Source organism: Cyclopterus lumpus, chromosome 1 (assembly GCF_009769545.1).
Source record: "Cyclopterus lumpus isolate fCycLum1 chromosome 1, fCycLum1.pri, whole genome shotgun sequence".
NCBI classification, from domain to species: domain Eukaryota; kingdom Metazoa; phylum Chordata; class Actinopteri; order Perciformes; family Cyclopteridae; genus Cyclopterus; species Cyclopterus lumpus.
In genome coordinates, this window is record NC_046966.1 from 6,710,929 (window position 1) to 6,727,737 (window position 16,809).

At 44.7% G+C, this 16,809-nt stretch overlaps 1 protein-coding gene across 1 annotated transcript in view; it reads left to right on the forward strand.

Moving 5' to 3' along the window:
• The window catches only part of stx8 (syntaxin 8), a 46,105-nt gene extending 29,520 nt beyond the window's left edge, over positions 1-16,585 (forward strand). Inside the window, exons 7-8 of the mRNA XM_034529307.1 lie at positions 8,164-8,265; positions 16,101-16,585. Of these exons, the coding sequence (XP_034385198.1) occupies positions 8,164-8,265; positions 16,101-16,165 (167 nt within the window). The 3' untranslated portion in view covers positions 16,166-16,585. The remainder of the gene's footprint in view (positions 1-8,163; positions 8,266-16,100) is intronic.
• The last annotated feature ends 224 nt before the right edge of the window (positions 16,586-16,809 follow it).

Below are 16,809 nucleotides of genomic sequence, written 5' to 3' on the forward strand. Positions count from 1 at the left end.
AAGCACTACTCTCTATACACAGTCAGTCACACCAGGGCCAATTGGTAACAGTTGTGGTCAAACCCCCTTGCACTCCAACAAGGGAGACAAGAGGAGGGTTGAGTGGGGGAAAAAAACAACCAAAACCTGCTTCACTTCCCTCTTTATCCTCAGGAGAAATCATCTCCTGAATAAGCACAACAGAATTAGCCCCACTGAGTCAGATTGCGTTTTAAATCGGTGAGGGAAAACAAGCCTTTTCTCTGTGCGCTGGGACCTCTCTGGGAACGAGTCCTAAAATAACACACAGAGTTAATACGGCACATCCTGGAGCCACGCTGGGGTGTCACTGTTTATGGCAGTACCTCCACCACACGCACACACACCAAAACCACCACTGCTTTCGCCTCTGCAAAGATGAGTCAGCAATTTCCCGAGGCTCGGGCCGAGTATAGATCTGGGATGCAGGAATTTGATCATTAAACTCAAGAGTGTCTCCCGAGCTTCTCACCACGCTCCTGCGTGTGAGTGTCATATTTGCCTGTCTGACTCGAATTAGGCTTGCAGTGATTGATTTTGAAATGGATGTTTAGGCTTTAATGCTAAATGCATTCACCCGGTGTGGTATCCAGTGACTCTCCGCGTAGGACCGGGTGAGGATCCTTAAGTGTCTTGATTGCGTACTCACAGTCCCTGCAGTGCTCCATGACTCTGGGTTCTGGCAGAGTCACATCCGACAAGATGCGACCTGAGGAAATTCCACACAGGATGCTACATTTCCGAATGCCTGCACCTAAACCTAAAATGCACACACATGCACAAGTTACTGTACTGTAAATCTCTCTGATTTGTCCTTTTCCCCATCTCGGCTTCTTTTGGGATGTTCCTAACGACTAATTTCCCTGATGCTTGAATGGGAGTTTAAACTCAGACGAGTCGACTAGTCTAAGAGTAAGAAAACACTAAGAAAACAGTCAAAATTGAGCACGATTTAATCCATAAGGCTAAACATTGTGTATTAGAGGCGTTTGAATTGTTAATCACATTTTTCTATAACCAAGTCCAGCCAAGTATTTAAAATGCTGCTGAAATCAATATGTCCCCAGTGTCTGCTCCGATGACCCAGTCAGGAATGTTATTTGATGAAACGCTAGCAGGGACTGTGGTCAAAGAAGAGTCATGTTTTGGCATCAGTTGTGCCATTAATTTGTATCTTAGCGTGCAAGTTTTCATTACCTTCCACCTCTTTTCTACCCTTCTTTCTCTCTCCAACATACTAGTGACGTGGTGCTCAGCCCTCGTCTTGATCGTCTCAGTCCAAATGTATTGAACAGCTTCAGAGATTATATTTATGTAACCAAAATGACACGCAATCATATATATTTTTTAAGGTGATGCACGTCAAACAATCTGACGACAGACGTTCAAAGCTTCGTTAGAAGACCTCGATCACAGATTTGCATGTAAACAAATAAAGTTTGATACCGACGGTCAGGAACGGCTGAGCAGCGGTTTCTCTTCACACTAACGGCTAACCCAGCACATGTCAATATGTCATTTTAATCTATACATTTAATAAGATAATTATAATTTAAACCGTTCTGGTACCGACCACCGAGGGTAGCAACGTTTAACCGGCTAGTCGACTAACCGCGCTCATCCATATCGTCTTTGCAACCCGCTCCGTCTATTCAGTGAACAATAATTGAGACCGAATGAGAAACATTTGTTTGCAAGTGGTATCTTGGCCTGCTGGTTGTCCGTGCTTTGGCCTGACAATTTATTTTACCGTCATCCCGTAATTTTTTTCCCTTGCCCCCCAGTTGCCTTTGTAGGTCTGGCTAATGCATCACAGCTCTGCAGTTCTTTAGGGAACTTGCATCTGGGTGGTTTGGTTGTTACTTAAGTTGAATCAAACGGTCCACTAATTGCTCGGTGAGTTGGTGTATCATCATGTTGGGTTGTGATGGAGGAACTTGGCTGCCGTGATAGGGTGTACTCATGCAGGAGAGTTCAGCTGGTCAGCGCCGTCAAGTCAGGCCGCGGTACGCTGCTGGAAAATGGTGTGTTCCTCCCCTACGGTCTGGAAGTGAGTCACTGTCCCACGAGGAGGAAGTATCTTGTGGTCACATTCACAAGAAAGGCCAAGAGGGAGAGGGAGATCAACAGGCGCTCTCTCAGCAGCTGGACTGTCATCGGGAAAAGCTCTTGATTTACTGCTTGATCTACGTCCGACCCTCGGGCATCGTCAAGAGCTTTGGTACTGAAAGAATGACCTCACAAGTACAAGTGTCCAAAAGGAATGTTTGGAACCACACTTTTAGAGGTGGTGTAAGAAGCTCAGACAAAGACCCTTTGCATTGAAGCAGAGGTTCTCAAACTGTGGGGCGCGCCCCTCTAGTGGGGCGCAGTGGTATTATAGGTGGGGCGCAGGGGGAAATGCAGAAAGACCTTTATTGAGAACTTCACATATTACAAAGTACACAGACATAAAACTAAGTCATTAATAAATACATGGCGAAATGCATGTACCTTCGTGTAAATGTTTACGTTATGGCGTTAACAGTTTACGCATGCGCGATGGCCAAGATTATTGGCGACTCGCAAGGTCCTACCTCCGTGAGATCGGCTTTTCTGCTGTTGCCCTTCAAAACAAAAGCTCAACATTGAGCATGAATTAAAAGTGGCCGTATCAAGCCTCCAACCCCGTTTAAAAAAGATTTGTAGTGGAAAGCCGACTCATTGCAGCCACTAATACTGATAAAACATGATGGCTCACACATATCTGCATTCTTTTAGTTTGGTTTTGCAAAGGTTGCACGTTATTGTTGTTTTGCAAAGATATGCAGTTTAAAACTCGGTAAAACTCTCTATTGCCAAATATTTGAACTTGTTTTGTTTAGTTTTTCACAGGTTGCACTTTATTGTTATGTTCTTGAACAAATGTTCAGTGCAAAACTGATTAATTGCAGTCACAATAAGCTATTGTTTTGATAGATCCTTTTGTGCATTGCACATTTTATTTGTTTTTGTCTGATGGAGCAATCTAGTTTACTTTAAAGTGATTGCAATTTTTCTTTATTCTATTATTTGAAGATGAAGGAGTCACATAAGGTTGTTATTTCAATAAAAATTCAGCGTGAACCATGTTGTTCCAGTTTTGTTGGGGCGGTGGGACATCTTCCTCCAAAGTGGGACGTGACGGAAACAGTTGAGGTGGTCCGGGCCTCTGATGTGGAGGTGTCCCAAGCACAGCCAGCAAAACTGGAGAATTACCTTGAGAGAAGGAAGTGTGGGCTACCTCGCCACCGTGACCTGGACCCAAAAAAGAGGGCAAAAGATGGACATTTCCAGTTTGAAAATGCTGTTGGGACCAATATGCACCGTTGTCCTGTGAGTGTTCCTTCGACTGCGAGGCGAGGCAGCAGTAGCTGAGGACCGCCTATCGGCTCACAGACACTTCACTCATTGAGATGGAGCCGAGTTCCAAAGTGCAAGTCGTTATAAATTCAGGGCCAGTAGAAGCTATCCGAACCGGAGTCGCTCTTCCTACTTTTTCTACACTATTCTGCACTATTTGTTAACTGAGTCACAGCCTCTTAAATAGATTGCAAGAGGTTAGCTAAGAGAACACAAGCTGGAGGGGACTATTGTGTCTGTGTGACACCCTCGGCCCCCTCAGTGATGGATGGATGTGCTGTAAACACACAGGAATGAAGTGGCTACGCTACATCTTCCCTGTGCACAGGGACTGGTGGTGTACTTTAACTGGAAGAGACTTGGCCCTGAAGCATTTCCCTTTAGTTCGTGCCTTGGCCACATAATCATTTCGCCCAGAGTGACCAGCAGCAGCCAATCCTGAGAATAGTAGGTGTCCCTGGTCGATTCCAGATGACGCTGACAGCCGCGGTAGAAACAGACCTGTTAACTAGTTAGCCCCCAGAAGGCGGGATGGCCACAGCGAGAGAGGCTGTTTGTATATAAAAGCTGCAGAGCACTGGAACAGGGATGTACTGGCGTTGAGATTGCGCAGAGTCGGCACCACAAGGGAGCGGGTGACGTCATGTGAGAGCTACATCTGTCTCCCATTGGTCTGTGTGCTCCAGGGCCCTCGTGCCTCCACACAGAAGGGCCAGACTTTACGTACATTGTTTTTTTTGTGAATAAAAAAAGAAAAGAACTGTTGATCGCAGAGAAACGGAATAGAGAGCTGGCATTTCAGCCTAAGCAGTTAGACGTTACTACAGGCTCACAGGCTCTGGCAACATCTGCATTTCTTATGCTAATTGTCGCATATACTTCCACATGTAGCGATAGATTCTTATATTTACAATTCAATCAACATTGTTACTTTACATTGTAAATTACCGGTTATTTATAAAAAAAATTACACACAACATATGTGCAATCTATATTATAAATCATTTTATGCAAAAGCACCTGCAGAGGTTGCTGAATGTCTCGTTGCTAAAAGGGAGAAAGCTTCTTCTGGAACAAAGGTGGCTGCTGAACAGAACTTTCCTTGTATTGTCAAGAGCTATAAAATAGTTGACAGTCAATACATTGACATATTACATATTCTGCCAAATCATTGTTCCTGTTTTAAGAATTCACAGAACCATCGCATCTTCAGTTTTTGTTTTTGTATATTGTGAAAAGAGCCCAAAAGGCGACTAGTGTGTGTCTATATACTGTATATATATAATATATATATATATTATATATATACATATATATAATCTCAAAAAAGGGCCTAATTGAGCACTTCCACAGTGAAGACTTTCATTTTATTTGTAAGTTTCTCTGTATGGATGCTGTACACAAATTCATCTTCAAGTAATGGATCAGTTACGCAGTGCTTGTTTTGTGTAAAGTTGTATATTTTTCTTTATTTGATTGCATCACTTTAGGGGCTTTTGTTATTAAATTAAATATTCAGAGCATTGCTATAGCGGCAAACAACTATTTGGCTCTGGAGACGTTTCGAGGAGTAATGTCTGCTCCAGCAGAGAATGCAGTGGCTCTCCCTCTGTGTGTGCTGCGATCCGAGCTTTGTTGACACGGCGCTCATATGGCGGTGACAGCTGGTAAGTGCGTTCCCAGAGATGCTCCCAATCTCGTATCTCGAACCTTTAATTACATAATATGCCGAAGCATCTCATCCAGATCCCCGTTCCTTCTGAGGTACAGCACTTATGAATAATGGCTTAGAGGGAGAGTGCACACTGTCCATTGGGCTTTGGACGAATGCGTCTTGGAGCAACTGGTGTTTGTGTTCGGGCCATGCGCTCCCACACTGCGGCTTTGGAGGTTTACCCAGTGAGATGGCGTTTTCAACTAACGAGCCTGGCCTGCAACAGGGCTTCCTTTGTGGTCTGGCAGATCTAAGCCGCGGCCAGCAGCTGTCTGACCGCACATGGAAGCAAAAAGTCCCACAAGGAAATTGAGAATTACGTTGTCAGAAACATGCCTTGATAACAGGGTCGAGTTGAAGGGGTATGCGCGTGAAAAGCTTGCACCTCGCATGTCTCTCCCGATCGGGGGAAAGTTAGAGTTAGAGTTGAAGGGTCACGTCTTAGCTCTGATGCACGGTCGAGAATTCGCCGATGGATTGAGACGCCGGGCCAGAACTGAATCAGGAATCTTGGCAGCGGCGAGCCCAAAACATCCTTTACGAGCAGTTGGAGTGGCACGCGGCACAAAAGGTTCCGCGTCGACACCCTCCCCTCCCCCGCCAGTAAAGGAAGAGTTTCCTCTCCCCAAATTGTTGCCCGATGCGTCGGCGATGATGTGGCCGTCCCCGGGGACACTGTACATACGGCGTCTCCTTGGCCTTGCCCCCTTTCACGCTCGGGGCCCCTCCAGAACGGTCCAGCTTTAAAAAAAAGAAGAAAAGTTTTTACTTTCCTTCCTCGAATTATCGGTGCAACTTAATTATCTGATGTCAGACTGTCTCGTCAAGCCGTGATCGCTTCCTTGTTGAGAAAAACGTGTTCTCTCACGGATCCAATTGAAAGGCTGAAGACGAGCGCGTTCACACAGACGAAGGGCTGCGGAGGGAATTCGGTCACGGTTTGAGAAAAGAAACAACAGAAAAAAAGGAGCTTAGAGCTCACTGACTGTGTAGTATTTTTCCATATTGCAGCAGCAATAAAAGGTAATTCCCTCCCTGGAAGGGTCTGTTTAACTTGGCACTGAACTGTGGTTTGAGGATGAGTCCAGCTTCCCATTCCTGTAAAACCTCCATCCATCAGAGGCTGATGCAAGTCTGTGAAGACCTTCCCTTTCTGCAAGTCGACCTTGGTTTCTGTTTTACTGGCTTCTTTTGTGTGTGTCTTTCTCAAAGGAGGCTACTGGAGAGGACAAGTCTAGATATACACAGGTTTAAGTTGAAACGGACAATTTGAGTTCTGTTTATTTGTAACGATGAATATGGGCCGTGTTGTTTTCAGTGTTTTTGCTCATAGATTTCTTAAAGGAGACGTATTGCGCATGTTTTACGTGCTTTAATGTTCATAACACTCTTCATCTTTCTCACACTGTGTGTGTGATTATACACACAGTCTGACAGAATTGCGTCAAAATGGTCTTCATATTGAATAGTTGTGATACCACTTGTTTAAAGGCACAGTGTCTGAATACGGGCTTTGTGTATTTCTCCATGGATTGAACTAGGGCTGCAACTTTATTTTAATAATCGATTAATCTGTCGATTATTTGTCCGATTAATCGATGAATCAGATAAAAACATTAATTTCCAACCCTTTATTCAGGAAATGCACAGGTAACAGGTACCGTAAAGTACCGGAAAAAAGAAATTGTACATAAATAAGACGCACTTGTCTATAAACCGCAGGAAAAGGGGGCGTGGCTTGTCTCCGTGGCTTGTCTCGGTGAAAACAGTTATTTCCGCCGTTCACCACGGAATAAATAACCACTAGTTCTGCTTTATACTTGTTGTGGACATCCCATAAACGTCGGAACATCTAACGCCCTGGTGTTTGGGTTCATAACATCACCCGTAGGCTCACACAGCTCAGTGAATTTCACCGACTCCGTCTCGATAACTTCCAATTCCAGCGTTGCCGGAGCAGCAGCAGCATGCAGGTGGGCAGGAAGGGGAGGGGGCGTGGCTTGTCTCCGTAAAAACAGCCGTCCACCACCGGGGGAAATAACCGTTAGTTCTCGCACAACGTTACGGGTCTCTCCGATGGTCTTTGCTCTACCGGCTTCTTTTTTCTTTCTCCGCTCCGCGCTCAACTCAACTTTAAAAAAAAATGTTATACTCAAACATCTCCGCGTCTTATTGGGTGGCGTAATAATCGCGCGACACAACGAATCGATAATGCAATTCGTTGCCAACTATTTTAATAATCGATTTTAATCGATTTTATCGATTCGTTGTTGCAGCCCTAGATTGAACGTTTTGATACCGTTACAATATTTATACAGACCTGCTTTATGATGAAAACGATATGGAAGTCAGGCGTGGGTCCCATTTGTAATTTGTGACTGGGTTCTGACTCAAAACCACAAATCTAAGTTAAGATCATCTCTAACCACTGTCACATTGTGATGCCTAACCTTAACAAATCAAGAATTTGGAAATATATCAGCAGTTATCTGTTTTTGTTGTTGAGCCGGACCCTCTGGAGATGCCATGTTAACACTGCGCCGGTCTCTTTGACAAATCACACAGGCTTTCATCTGGACGACATTCAAGTCAGGAAGTCCTACTGAAGGACCCAAGCCGCACACACACACACACACACACACACACGCGCGCTCTCGTTCTCCCTAAAGCCCGGGCCTACGTCTTTAAAACTCATGAACAATGAGCGCCTGATTGAATCCAGAAAGGATTCAGGAAGTAGTGAAAGCGCGAGGAGTGCGTTCACACAGCTCACTCCCTCCGTCACCACCGCGCATGGCGGTGCGTTGGCGGCCTCGGCGGCCTCGGCCTTTTTGAGGTTGTTGACTGCTCCGATGTCAAGTTCCTCAGAACCTGTCACTTTTTTGGGTAATTTCTTTTTTATAAACATATTGGGAGGTCTTTTGTGTAATAAAAAGAGAGAAAGGAAAGAAAAACCGCTATGAAGTCTTAAAACTTGCAGATTGCAACATAATACAAAGCAAAAATTGACTTCATTGACCTTCTCGCCCCTCCTTTTTTTTCTCTCTCAGAAATCATTGACGACCTCTCGCATCTTGTGGACAAGACGGACGACAGGATTCGTAACGAGACCCGAAGGGTGAAGCTTGTGGAGACAAAGTCCGCCTCCTGTGGTGAGCCGTCCTTTGTTTTTCCTTTGCTGTGGAGCATCTCAGCCCAATACAGGCCTGATATCTGATCTGTGTCCTTGAAAACAAATCACAATTAATCTGTTTATTTATATGAACGAGTGCTCAGCATCAGGTTTCTCCTGTTTTTTAGGGTGTTTTTTTTTTCCCCTTCATGCAGTTCGCAGAGCATATGTCGAACAGACTATATATTTTATAGCGGACGTGACTCTGCCTGGTGTGAGACATAGAGTTAAGAGATAATCCTTTATTTATTAGTCCCACAGTGGGGAAATTTACAGGATTACAGCAGCAAAAGGGGTAAAGTGCTCACAAGACATAGTAAGATAAACAGTAAATAAAACGGTAAACAATCTACGGTAACTGAATAATATATACAATAATATATACACACAGGCAGAATAAATATGGCTATTTCCACCGTGTAGTGATATTAATATTGCACAAGTTGGAGTGAATGAAGTTGAACTAAAGAATAATATAATTTGACAGCAAAAAAACATTTTAAAAACACAGTTTTCATCTTTAGCGTTCCCGAAAGTCGGCCTTCGTCTCCAAGTTGCAAGAAAATATGATGCCGGTGTTGAAAAGCCCTCTGGGCGCACAGGATGTGGCCGGTGAATGGTCGGCGCAGGCGTTGTAGCCGCACTTTGTAGCCAACTCTTTGCTTCAGTTTTTCACGTGCATCACTACAGCGATTGTGTTAACGCGCTGCTCACGGCGCGAGTCGTCGGGCTTCTGTTGTCTCAGCAACACATTTTGACGAGCGAGTGCTCCCCCCCCCCGTCGCCTCGGCTCTGCTTCACGTTGTTCAACTTTTTGCTTTGCCACGTATTTAAAGCTGTTTTTATTTAATTTTTCTCAGCCGGTAATGCTTTTTTCAGAGGTACGCGGCTGCCATGAGAGGTGTGTCGGCTGGCTGAAGACAGTCCGTGGAATGCGAGCGCTTCAGTTTGCCCAGTGAAAATATTCTATGTCAAAAGGGCTGCATTGTTGCGTGCTGGGAGACCTGGCGAACGGGCGGTCGCAGACAGGAGCCGAGCAGGCAGAAGGGAGGTCAGCCCTTCGGGATGCCTCGCTCTGTCGGCCGTGTCCCCATGGTGCCCGAGTGCGAGTTTGTTTGAAGATCCCAGAGCTCATATTGTGTTAGAATCAGGACTCTTTTCTTTCCGTCTTTCCATTTTGTTTATCTTGTTCTTTTCGCCACCCCAAACTCCCTCCTCCCTCTCCTCCGTTCCAGGCTGAAGTGTGTGTGTGTGTGTGTGTGTGTGTGTGTATGTGTGTGTCTGTGTCTGTGTCTCTGTTGTCCTGTGTGCATCTGTAGATTTTTCTGGAGTGCACTGGAAAGTATGTAAACTATATTTGCAAAGTATGTTCTTGTGTGTGTGTGTGTGTGTGTGTGTGTGTGTGTGTGTGCGTGCGTGCGTGCGTGCGTGTGTGTGCGTGCGTGTGTGTGCGTGTGTCTTCTCTGAATGGAAAATTCCCCCACGGTCTTCTTCACTCTCACCTCAACGCTCTCTTTCTTTTTTCTTTCTTTTCTTCTGCCCCCCATTCCTCTCTGTCATCCCCCTGTTCGTCTCCAGAGTTGTTTGACACTCGTCTTTGTGTCAAGCAGAGAAAGAATTGAAAATACCGCATGCCACAAATTGTTTGGAGGGCTTTCCCTCTCACTCTCTCTCTCTCTCGCTCTCTCTCTACCCCTCTCTCTCTCCGTGGAAGCGTGTTTATAATTCCTCAGCTCTAAGGCTTTATTTATTTTTGAAACCACCTCTCATCCAAAGCCGGCGTTTGGGTGTTATGTCTCAGCCGAGTCCTTGTAAAGCTAGAAACGTCTGGCTCTGACAGGCGGGAGCATGCTTAACATAACTATTGGTGGGCCGACCTCGTTGTCAAAGAAGCATCTCTGTGTTGCAGCCTAAAGTTGCGCTAAGAGCTGGACACGTTTCATGAAATATGTTCTTCACTTTAGGATTATCAATATAAATCATCGGACATTTGCACTCCCGTGGGGGGGAGGGGGGCTGTGTTGAACGCATGCACCAGAGATCTCCAAAAAGCAGCTGAAAGCTGAGCTATGGGACGGGTCATCTCCCAAAAAAACAAAAAAGGAAGAAAAAGGGAAGGACCCACATTTTACATTTTGACTGTGTTGTGAAACATCCACCGTGTTGAAACTTACTGGATTCTTGAGAGCAGTTCCCAAGTTGCAACACGTCATTACTGAGGAGGCACATTTATTAACTGTGGTATTGCATAGTTCACATGGAAATGCCGTTTACTAATTATACTAATTATACTCCTTTAAATCGGTTTGCTAATTGTAAATTGCATTTTCTTCAACTAAAAACTCCCAAATCAAACACTTTTGTGCATTCTGTTATTTTGTTAAACTTTATAAAAGGGATTTGATAATAGAAATACACTTATATCATATACGTAAGTGACAAAAACGGTTCGTATTAGTGTTGAAACTCAGATATCAATTGTCAGTTGGAGCAAAGATTCGCCAACAATACCCATCCTTAAATAGCTTTTTTCTTTTATTAGCTGGTCCACTTAAACGAGCTAAGCCTGATTCACAGAGTCATTACCACTTGTTTTAGATGATGTTGGTGGGAATTGAGGAGTGGAGGCTTTGAGTTTGCTTGGATTAGTGTGCCAGATTAGTCAAAGGGTCTCTCGGAGAGGGGTGTGCGCGTCCCCCCCGTCCCCCCCAGAGCTTAGGCATCGCCATCGGGCAACATCAGTGCTTCTCAACAGAGCTAATCCACAGTTTGTTGAGGGCCACTTCTGCATCGCCGTGCATCCCGCAGGTGGCTCGCATCTCAAGTAGGTTTGGACTGTGTGGACTAGAGGGGATGCCTGAAGAGACTGTGGGTGAGGGGGCGGCATTTGGCAGCGCTGGAAGAAGAGCATGCCTATCGTTGTCAAGGAAACACTCATTTTGGTCAATAGAGAGGTCCAACTTTTAAAACGCCTACTTTAATCAGCTCGATCGTTCTTTTCCAGCTCTTGTTCCTCCCATTGTACCAACATGGTCAGCTGATGGAAACTAGAAATTGCAATTGAATATGTTTCACATGGTTGATGAGAGGATTGTTTTTTTGGTTTTTTTGTGGGTTTTTTGCACAATTTAGAAAATACAAAAACGCAACAGAGATACATTTCTCAGTGCAGGAAGAGGCAGACAATTATTTGAAGCCACCACCTATATAATGTTAAAATGTCCCAATATCATAGAGAACATAAAATGAACGTACATAAGATATGACATACGTTATATTATTGACAAGATATTTTTCCAACATATGATGTTTAATTACAACAATATTGCGTGGGCTTTAAGGGGATATTGGTTTATATACCTGCATCATGCCCCACTGAGTGAAACAACTGTAGATATCATATAAAACCTAAATCAAGGAATACATGGACAGTAATACGTTAAGAAAGCAATTACAAAACAGCAATTATATTGTCTTTTAAGCATCTTTTTATAGTTACAGTTTTTTTGTTCAGTGGGGAAATATTCCCTTCACAGGAAAGTATCTCTATAAATAAAAACACAAGTTTAAGAAATATGAATGTCATGAACAGTAAGAATCTGAAGTTTCTTTAAAAGATGCAGAGTCACACAATAGAGATGTGTGACTCTGATTGGGTTGCCATCCTGAAAGTGGTACGTCCTCCTAATGAGATTTTTCTCAAAGTCAAAGCAAACTTACCTCTGGAAATTGCACAAATTACCTCAACAAAGTCATTTATTGGCAGACCAGTGAGGCAAAACGCATGGCTGCAAGATAGTATTCTAAAAATATATGAACAATATCAAAGTCGACTCTTAAGCAATGTTAACTGTCCACTAAAAAGTGTGTGACGGCGAACGCAGAGTAATATTCCCAGAGCTTTTTAACAGCCCTGTTTCTACCGTTGTTCATCCTACATGTGGTCATTTTGCAGTGGAAAGATACGCATATTCAGCTATTGATCAAAAAAGCATAAACGTACACATTGGAAGCATTTAGATGCTAAAAACTTCCCTCGCAGGAATTTAATTTCCTCACATGGGTCCATGATGCAGGATGACAATCTCCAAAAAAAAAGCCCAACTAACGAGTTATCTGTCAGTCCGCCTACCTTCATATTTATTCCCTTTTGTTTGTAAAAAGGTCCGTGTGAGCAGGACTATAATGCACCAGTATATCATCTACAGGTGTAAAAGCCCCCTAGTTCTCATTGAGTTCGGACTAATTCTCACACTATTTCTGTTGTAGCATCATAAAATACATGTTTCATAGATGTGTGTCGAACTCTTGAAGTCAAGTTTTTGTCCTCCTCTATTGTGCGGTAGGAAAAATGCTGAGCATCACCCTGACCTTGTCAACACAAATGATTCCCCTTTTTTCCTCTCTTTGAACCATGAGCAGGGGGCCGCGGAGGGAGCAGCGAGGGGCGTCCAGAGCTCTCGCCAATTATTTTTTCTCTCTGCAATTTGTCTCACCGATTGCGTCTGAAAAATCGTCCAAGATGGGTATGAACCCAGACTCGGGGGGGGGGGCTCCCGACTCTCCTGGGTGGTCAGTCTATCAGCAGACAGCGACTATCTCCCTCAGCATCAGTGTCACACCAGAGCCCTAATCTATTTGGCAAGCAAACGCCATTATTGTCATTAGTCTCCGGAGGCCTACCCGGGGGTCAGGACCAGCTTGTTTAGTCACTGAGGCAGACGGGGCTGGTCCGAGGGGAGCGGGAGGGCGAGGGTCAGCGCGGGTGTCTTAACGTGGCTTTATGACTGACTGCTGCATGACATTAGGAGGCTGTGAGGGCCTTTGCGCCGCACTGACATTATGCGTGTGTTATACAGCCTTTACTGCTATTGTTGCTGCGGCGTCGTCAAACAGAGTCGCTGACAGATGTCGGACCTCCGGCTGAATGAAATTCTGATGTCTGAATCTCACGCGGACTGGGTGTCGTTTACACCCAAACAAAGATAATTGCTCTGAGTGTGTGAGTGAGTGAGTGAGTGTGAGTGAGTGTGTGTGCGTGTGTGTGTGTATTTTCTTTAAGCACGAGGCTTTTAAAAAGCCGTCGCGGAAGAAAAAAAAAACTGCGCGTGCTTCTCACTTTGCCGACTTTCTCACATGTGCAAGTTATCAGGAGGAGCGGCCCCCGCCTGGACCGGTGATGACTTCTGACACGCATGCCCCGCCGCGGACCTTCACGCGAACACCCCTCCCCTCGATACGCGAGGGGAAACGCACAAAGAATGAGCTCTGCGGAGAAAGAGTCTATCCGCCATAAATACCTAAACGAAACAAAGGAATGGCACAATGAGTCAAAGACATCTGGACCCCTGGCAGCCACAACGTCAGCGTTGCATTTCATCAGACCACCAAACCACCACCACCGCAAGCAATTAGTTCAGCATGGCTTATATATCTGCCTGTCTCTCTCTCTCTCTCTCTCTCTCTCTCTCTCTCTCTCTCTCCCTGTGGGAAAGACGACCAATTAGGCCGCGCAGAGGGAACGCGGGAGGAGAGAGCCAAAGAATGAGAGAAATGTAAACCCAAAGTGAAAGGCTGGGGGGAAATACCAGCCCCGTGCTAAATAACAATGGACGAGTTGAGTCGGGGAAGGGGACCGTCGGAGCAGCCGGAGAAGCAGTTGTTTGAAATCTTCATTGCCGAATGGGGGTGGGGGCGGATGAGAGAGAACAGTGTGCGACCGCGCCCTCAGAGAAAGTTCCCCACATCGTGTGTGTGTGTGTGTGTGTGTGTGTGTGTGTGTGTGTGTGGGGGGGGGGGGGGGGGGGGGGGGGGGGGGGGGGGGGGGGGGGTGGTATAGATGGAAGGACGTATGTAATATACTGAATGATAGACCGCCACATCCTAAAGACATTCACGTGTTTACGAACTGCCCGATGGAAGCCGCCCGCCCTCATTTCTCTTTTATATCCCCGAGAAAACTTCTATCAGATTTTAATATATTTGACCGATCCGCTCTGTAAAATCCCCAAATGTCGTGGTATCGTCACCGTGACAGATGTTACCAAACGAGTTTTTAGGGTTTGGGTTTCCATAGCTACTTCTGTTTTTTAAGATTCAGTAAAAGCCCGACCAATATTGGATTTTTCAATTTAATTTAATTTAAAGGCCGATAGAGATTGATATCCGAGAGTTGAAAATAATCTGGTTACAATATATTCGGTGATATTAATCTCCCTTGAATGCAATTTGTTTTAAACAGAAATATGGATTAAAACAATTTAAACAAATTTAAAATCTTTGGCCAAAAGGCCGATTTATCGGTTGGACTTCACCAAATTGGTAACATTATTATTAAACCATTAAATTTGTTCTCAAGACGTTAATCTTGTATTTATTTATTTATTTACAAAGAATGGACATCCCACCTGTAATGGATTTTTTTTTTTTACAACAGAAACGTTTTTTGTATTTCTTTGGGTGGTGGCTCTAATAAAAAAAGTGTAATATTCAGGTCCTGGGGGTGAAGCGCTTTGATGAAGTGTGAGTGAGCTTTTGCACATTTCTTCTCTGCTTCCATGGTATCAGTGAAAAACAATGATTATCCTCTCAGGGCGGAATCAGAAACATATGCCTATCGCAGTGTGCAATCTGTGGCAATAAAGCTTATTTTTTTTCTTTTCGTGGCTGTTGAACGCATGTAAATTGCATTAAGTCATCAAGAGAAGAATGGCGACATGCTGCGAGAGCATGAGCACTTGGGACTTGCGTTAGATCAAGGATTTTGGAAATGAGTGGTGAGGTATGTCGGCCTCTACTCTTCCAAGTGTATTCCCCTGAGTCGGCTGCATTCCCCTCCTCCTCCTCCTCCTCCTCCTCCTCCTCCTCTCTGAGATCTCTCTCACGTCACGTTGGAGTTTCTCAGCTGCTCGGCTGTTTGAATACTCAACAAGTTAGAGCGGATTTGTTGGGTTCATTTAATTTTTTTTTTTTTTCAAATGGCGAGTTATGTTTTCTTAAACAGCTGCTAATGACAATATTTGTTTTGGGACTATTTTCAGCTGCAGATTAATACACATTTGGTGCTCCAGTGCAGAGTTTTCCCAAATTTATATTCTGGGGAAACAAACATCTTATCTATAAATGGACATCCTGGTCAATTTGTATTGCAATTTCCACATCACCTTATGTTATCTAGAATAGGTCAGCAAGCCATTTGGAAGAGATGCACGTTTGATAAATTAGTTTTAGGCACGCGTCATTGAAAACAGGTAAATATTAATTAATCTGTAAAGGAGACTAATTACATGCGTTTAGATGGAATCAACAGGCTATCTGGTACTTTTCCTCTGCTCTCAACGGTCAAACAAACAGAATGTGTGGCAACATAAATATATGTTATGAATAGGCTGCAACCATCAGAGCGATGCGAAAAGCCGGGCTTCCTCGTGTGGCTGAAAGGAGTACTGCATATTTAAACGCTAAATAAAAAGAAACTCGTCAAACTTCATTTTAGCGACCCGAGTTAAAAATCCCCCGCGGCCCTCCTGTGGGTCCCGCCCCCCGTCTTTAGCAGCAGGCTGCTCTAGTGCGCATCTACAGAGAAGAACAGTGGCCACGTTCATGGCGTTGAATGAACCTGTCACCCTGTGCAAAAAGTGTGACACATTGACGACAATGTGGCTCTGTTGCACAGAAGAGTGAGCTGTATCAGGCTTTGGATGCAATTACTTTGTTAGCGGGATCAATTCATTGTTGGGAGTTTTCTTTTCTTTTACTGGTTCTGCCTTTGTCATCTGATGCCCCCTTTTTTCTCTCTCATGTTCCCTCCTTCAGGGATGCTGGTGGTGATCGTGCTGCTGCTCATAGCCATCGTGGTGATCGCCTCGTGGCCCGTGTAGAGGACCACGGCGCCAGTGCGAGACCTTTTTGCATCACGTACAGCCATAAAGACACGGCCTCTCACCAGATTCATATGCAGACCAAGCCAATGTGAAATGAATATATTGCTTGTTCTATATAACGGTTGTTAAATTATTTGTTTGTAAGCACATTGAAAACCTGTTTCTCTCGTGGACCGGATCCTCTCTCTGGGTCTGTGGCCCGACGGACGGCGCAGCCTTTGCACCGTTCTCTCGTTGCTCGTCTGTGTACCCGATGTGTTGCTGTAGCAGCTGCAATGTTACCATTTGTCTTGGGATTTTAATAACGTTCAGCCCAACGCGTCGGCTCGGCCGTGGATCCGACGCGGCTGTTTTTCCTTCCCTTGTAAATCAACTCTCCTTGTAATTTCTAATAAATGCCATTTCCAGTTAACGGCCCCCGGACTCCTGTCTGTCTGCCCCGGAGGATCGCGGTGGTTTGTCACATGATATTTAGCCAAACACACTCGTACCGCACTGCCCATATTTCCATTGCGAAATCGGCACACTATTTTGTCTCCTGTACTTGTAGTGTTGTGAAAAGGCAGCCAGTACATGGAGAGAAGCTGACTGCGTGCCTTTGGGAAGGATTCAAGGACATAACAAATGAAACATAATCATTC